Source organism: Numida meleagris, chromosome 1 (genome assembly GCF_002078875.1).
Source record: "Numida meleagris isolate 19003 breed g44 Domestic line chromosome 1, NumMel1.0, whole genome shotgun sequence".
Classification (NCBI taxonomy): Eukaryota; Metazoa; Chordata; class Aves; order Galliformes; family Numididae; genus Numida; species Numida meleagris.
The window spans coordinates 178,209,305-178,215,891 of NC_034409.1; the positions used below are offsets into that span (position 1 = coordinate 178,209,305).

At 35.7% G+C, this 6,587-nt stretch overlaps 2 protein-coding genes across 2 annotated transcripts in view; both read right to left on the bottom strand.

Annotated features, from left to right (window-relative positions):
• On the bottom strand, nucleotides 2,729–6,433 carry LOC110403696 (serine-protein kinase ATM-like; the record flags this gene model as incomplete). Its single annotated transcript, XM_021407325.1, is given in 5 exon segments — nucleotides 2,729–2,736; nucleotides 3,691–3,770; nucleotides 4,862–4,980; nucleotides 5,724–5,970; nucleotides 6,264–6,433. Coding segments are annotated over 5 exon segments (624 nt in total), but the record flags the coding sequence as incomplete, so codon positions are not given.
• LOC110403746 (serine-protein kinase ATM-like) overlaps nucleotides 6,548–6,587 on the bottom strand; it is a gene marked incomplete at its 5' end in the record, with an annotated part of 17,098 nt that continues 17,058 nt past the window's right edge. Inside the window, 1 exon segment of the mRNA XM_021407455.1 lies at nucleotides 6,548–6,554. Coding sequence (XP_021263130.1) covers nucleotides 6,548–6,554 — 7 coding nt within the window.

Here is a 6,587-nt window from a genome sequence, read left to right on the forward strand (position 1 = left end):
AAATCTACACTGTGAGAGGCAGTATGCATAAAAGGACAAACCAGTGTACACTTTGCTGGATAAAGATTGCATGTGGAAGAGGTAATGGGTAGAAAGATAGGATAAAAGGCTGAGAACTCACACACAAAAAAACAACCAGAGTGATAAACTGCAGCAGAAATACTGACAATTTCAGAACACTTTTGTGACAGCAACATAAGAATTCACCAAGACACATACCTTCTCTTAAAACATTGCATTTTTTTTTTACATATTTTCCATTTTTGGAAACTCACTTAATTTTCACTGGGTAGAAAGATTTGCCTAAACAGGTGCTAAAATCTTACAAAAGTACAAAAGTCTACTTGTATTTCAGATCTGTGCTTTTAACGTAGATCACTACAGAGATCATTAGATATAATTATAAACTTATTCAGATTTTTAAGTCTCACATTAGTCACATGCTGCATTAGAAAATTTAACAACTTTCAACACTAACAAAAGCATTTTGTACCATTACAATACTGCTTTGCTTAATTTACAACCTAAATATAAAATGGAATTTTTTACTTGCCTTTTTCACAAGGTGAGGTTCTAACCCATTCTCTTTCACAGACTGGCAGATAGCAAACAAAGCTTGTTTTTCACAAACAGGACTGCAGCACAGAACCATGGTTATAAGCATCAGCAAAACTGCTTTTCTATTACATTGTTTGTCCAAAAGATCTTCAGGATTTGCATCACCACTGAGCTTCAATAAGAAATAATGAAGAAATCATAAAAATTCTGTTAAAGAAATCTCCAAATTAATAAAGGAGGATTTAACTTAAAATAAAGGGCACCGACAAACACTTCTGAAAATCTTGCCTTGGTTGCTTAAGAATTACTTCCCCCTGCTGCCTGCTGCACTCCTCAGCCAGAAGCTGCTGTCTCCAGCATTTCAGCACATAGCCTGTACCTCATATACTCCAGTTCATATTTAAGCATCAGCAATTCAAAATAAGGCAACATACTTTACAGAGAAATGACTGAAGGATTAAGTCTCCTTTTGCTCATCCGCAAAATTTACTGCCTCCAAAGCAGACACTGCAGCAGGATTTTCCTAGATTTTTTTAAATCGTTTCCCTAAAAATAACATGTATATTACCACGTAAGAAAAAGCACAAACAACTGATGCATGCTGGAACTGTCTTGTTATTCAAACGCAGTTCTTCACTCCTAATGCACAGTGCTGACAAGTGACAAACACTGAATAAAAGCCACATGAAACAGCAAGGAAAGGACAGGAGTTAATGAGAGATGACAGCAAGCTGAGGAGACAGAGCAGGCAGTTAAGGCAACAGAGAGAACAGATGAAACAACGATAAGCTGGAGCAACAGAGAGCTGGCGGCAAGAGTACAAAGAGGTAGAATGAGATGGATGACAGAGGGATGAGGCCTCAGCAGCAAGTCCAAGATACAGGACAGCAAGCCAAGACAACAGAGAGAGAAAGCACAATAAAGGGATAGCATGCAGTAAGATGACAGAGCTACAGACAAAAAACATGGAAAATGTAGCAAGGAAGGGAGAAAAGTGAAAGACACTAATAAAAAAAAATAACAGGTAAAGGAATTCCACAGTAACATACACCACTGTATTTCCAGATTCTGCAATAGAATTTTCTTTTCAATATTTTATTTTTTTAAGCAAATTTTCATTTTGTGGATATCACTGCTCTAGTACCACTGGAAGCATGATCTTACTGAAATGTACAGGTTTTTTGTACTACAGAAATACATAATTTGAATGTACTTTGCCTCCTATTCACTATTTGTGTTGTCTAGAAATTTTTTTCCTTTTTCTTTGATTCTGAAGTGCTATAGTAGTGAAAACTGCAACAACAAATAGCATTATAGAGTCTGGAGCATACACTGAAAGAGTCTAGAAACTTCTCGTGTGGGCCAAACAGTGACTGACTGCACGTATAAATGATTTCTTGTCTACTGCCATTTCACCAGCTCAGATTACCAAAAATCTGGAAGAATTAATATTCTCAGAAAACTGAACACATTTATTTCAGGAATTAGCTTATTCATAAAATGAACATTTGGCAAAACTAATGACTAGGTCTTGTTACCAGATTTCCCATTCCTTCCTGAACTCTGAGGTATACATTCTCAAAAGCCTTTTGCTGGAGCTCCAAGGGCAGAGGTTTTGACAATCCAGAAGAATCTCTCTGTTTCACATCTTGAAACAAACTTAAAANACGTATAAATGATTTCTTGTCTACTGCCATTTCACCAGCTCAGATTACCAAAAATCTGGAAGAATTAATATTCTCAGAAAACTGAACACATTTATTTCAGGAATTAGCTTATTCATAAAATGAACATTTGGCAAAACTAATGACTAGGTCTTGTTACCAGATTTCCCATTCCTTCCTGAACTCTGAGGTATACATTCTCAAAAGCCTTTTGCTGGAGCTCCAAGGGCAGAGGTTTTGACAATCCAGAAGAATCTCTCTGTTTCACATCTTGAAACAAACTTAAAAAATATATATATATTAGTGTAACATTTAGTCTACAGAATTACTGCATATTATGCATAGCAGATAATTAGATTCTGCTTTTCTGAACACTGTAACATTTTTCTTAACTTTCTTATACAGCGGTCCTTCCATTCTGTCCCTCAAACATCACTAGTAACAGTAAGAACATCTGTAACTTGAAAATCAATTTTCCTAGTCTCTGCCAGTTAAGAAATCCAACTTCAATTGCCTGTCACAACGGAACACTCCACGTCAAGAAGTGTGTTGGGAATGTATTTACTAAACAGATGTATATGTATAAAGAGATTCTCAAACTATTTGTAAAGGCTCAACTCACTTCTATTTGCAGCAAAAATCGCAACACAACAGTGGATTGGATCAAAAGGAATTCTAGCCATTTCTGAGCAATCGAGAGCAGATACCTAAGAAAAACTACATGTACTTGCTTTGTACATATAATAATTCTCTTGAATATATTGTAATATTTGACCACAGGGGACCTACGCAGATAATGAGTTAGAGGTTGCAGACTATATTTAGTATCCCTCAATTATTTCCTCTTTCATGAATTTTTGAACTCCTGTAAACTTCTGGCATCCAGACATATGAATGTAGTAGGATAGCATTTGGGATAGCTGTATGTTGCACGAAGATGAAAACCATATTTTCTTAGAATCTTGAAAGCGTTAGCTCTACCTGATGTCCTCTACTATTTAAACTGGAAAAGACTGCCACATTTAATTTTGTTCCACTCCTGATTTTGTAGTTATGTAAGACCTCCTGCAATTCAACTTTTCTGAGGCAGACGTTTTCCAATTTGTAGAGTGAATAGATGTGCATACAGTGTTTCTTACTTTTGAACATTCCTTCTATACCACTTCCATTATTTCTGAGATATGGAGAAAAAGCCGTACATGGTATTCAAAATACAAGATCCTTTGAAGTAATTTTTATGCTAAAGAATGTACTAAATCTATTTATAAACTATTTTGTATTTGAGTTTTGCATAATAAATCCAGGGTATAATTTACAATTTATATACAGGTTTATATACATGTGCATAAAGATATATACATATACTGGCAACAGAGAAAACATTTGAACAACACCTTAAAGTAACTTGGTAGGCTTCTATATTCCCTCAAGATCAAAGCCCCAGAACTACTGAAAACAGCAGCTATACAGTAGCAGAAGTAAGAAGTTATATTCACTGTTATAAACAGAAAAAAANAATGAGGAGGATTAGGAGCAGGATCCAGTTCCCTGAGTGAGTAAATAAGAGGTGTTTCATTTTTTTTCCAAGAATCAAACCCCATGTGTTAAATGAAACAAGTCTCATGGAATACATGGGTAACTCCTAGAAGATCTTTTCTGGTCTCAGTAAGTCAGAAGCTCCAAAAGCATCAAGCAGAGTGACACACTTCTTATTCTGAACTTTCTGTTGCCCCTGTATGGCAGCTTTCTAGATCTCACTTCTTGCAATGCTCCTTAATTGTTTTTTGAAGGATCATACTGCTAAGAAACCAATCATTTGCATTTGGTATTTTGTAGGAAAATCTAATTGCAAGTCATGGGGTGAAGCTTCTGCATTTGTAGTTCTGGGAACAATTTGCTTGAAAAAGAAGTAACCAGGAATCTTCTCCAGAAGTAGAAACCCCCCACCCCAAACGGAAAGAAAAAACCAAAACACAAAACCCAAAGAATTAAAGGCTCATAAAAATGAAGATATTTTTCACATTTGATTATTGCTCTTAGCTAGGAATTAATTTATTTGGCATAACTTAAGAAATTTCTTTACCAAATGCAAGAGCAGCCACTGAGGGAACTGCTAAGAAAAGGTTCACTTTCACTTCTCACTGGCTCCTAAATATTTACAGACCTTTACAAGAAGGACATTAAAACCTGACTGATTTTACAGAGAGCAAAGTTCTACAGGGTCTGAGTTTGAACTGATCTAAACAGACATTGCCATAGTCCAGAGTTCATCAACATACAATGAAATTGCTTATTCATTCCTTCAATTAACTGAAATATTACACAGAAATTCTCCTTACTGATGCAGGGGAATAACTATTTTGAGATTATGCACACAATATATCACTGCAACTGAAAATAAAGTCCTTTAATTCTCAGCTTCATGGTTATCTCATCACAGAATCACAGAATCACCAAGGCTGGAAAAGACCTCCAAGATCATCCAGTCTAATTGTCCCCTATCACCCATATTTCCTCACTAAATCACATCCCTCAGTACAACAACTAAACATTTCTTGAACACAAAATGCCCGAAGGGCATATTTTAATGCATGATGTTATACAAATACACAGCGTTTTGAAAATCTACTAATACATACCTAATATATTTACTTAGATGAGATCCCTCTTCTGCCTTAGTGTTAGGTGGGTCATGTAATGTCATCAGCAGTTCAACCACAATCTCTGATAAATTATTATGAGACAAATTGTCTATTTGCTAGAGGGGAAAAACAGTGTTTTAGTAAGGAAAAAAAGCAGTTAAAGTAATTTAACATCTCTTTACCATCAGAGAAAATATCTTCCTGCCTGGATTTCCTATTTGTTAAAATATCCAGGACGTACAATTTATTCAGAAACAACAACTGGCCAGGTCTTATCTCTGACAGTCACAGGTAGAACAATCAGCTTTCCCTCTGGATTTTACAGAATCACAGAATTGCAGGAGTTGGAAGAGACCACAAAGATCATTGATTCCAACCCCCTGCTAAAGCAGGTACCCTACAATAGGCCACAGGTAGGTGGCCAGACAGGTTTTGAATACCTCCATGGAAGGAGACTCCACAACCTCTCTGGCCAACTTTTTGTTGGAAAAAAAAAGTTTAATTTTACTACTGGTTCTGAATACAGAGCCTGCTTCTGGGAAAGACAGAGGATCTTCATCAAGTATTAAAATATTTTAAGAGGAAAATAAGATGTAGGTAAAGAGTTGCATAAGAGGGGAATTCAAGGTTGTTTAGTTTTAATTATATTAAAATGTACATATACTTCAAGCCCACTGAAAGATGCTAACGAATATCTACTTGAAAAATTTGGGATACAAGTTTGGTTTGTTTGCTTTTATCACAGCAGTAATCTTGTACCTTTAAACTTGAACTATCTGCATTTTTATAGAATGTATAAAAGTTTATTTCAGGTCTGTCAAAAGTCATACAACTCAATTTACACGTTTAAAACAGATACCTGTTTCCCTAAGCAGTTTTCATCCTTGAGCACATCGTAGACTTTAGAAGCTGTCTCTCTTTGCTCTGCTATTTCCCTCTGTCCATGGCTTTGATAGGCAAAATGTGGGAGGATATTCACAAGTATCTTGGGAAAACAGTCTGCCAGAACTTCCCTCCAGTCTTTTCCGATCTTGCTACCAAGTGTTTTCACATCTTCAAATTGACTTCTAATCACCAGGTGTGGAACCAAAACTTTATAACAAGACCTACATGCAGCAAATACATTTTCAAAATCTCCTTGAATTGCATTCTTGAAAAAATCTCAAGCACAATATAGCAACTATCTTTCCTCTACTGGATCCCTCTATAACTGAACTTGTAATAAATGTCTTTCTACTGTTATACGAAAAATCTTTGCAGCATAACTATAGAATGCAAGATACTTGGAATACGAGCTCTCAGTACATTTTCCTACAATAAAATCTTGATGCGACTACATTTAGAAACACAAAATCCTCCATCATAATCTAGATAAACTGCTTTTGTATAGAAAATTTACCTGTAAAATTCCTCAAGATCAGTATAGTTCAGAAGAACATAAGGAAAGGCAGACAGGCTATATCCACTGTCCTTTATTTTCAGCCACTCCACCACCAAATAGTCTAAGTGCGATGTCATGAAGTCCTCTATATTCTTATAGCCAAAAATGTCAGATACTTTCTTCAAAACCTGTGCATTAAAAAAAGATTATAAAGAAGAATGCAGAGTACATGATATTATGGCATTCTGAAAGCACTACATCTCCATGTCTTTCCCCCCATTTTGAATGCATATTTGTGCAACTCAGTTCCTATTTAGCACAGGCTATTTTTACTTTTTTTTT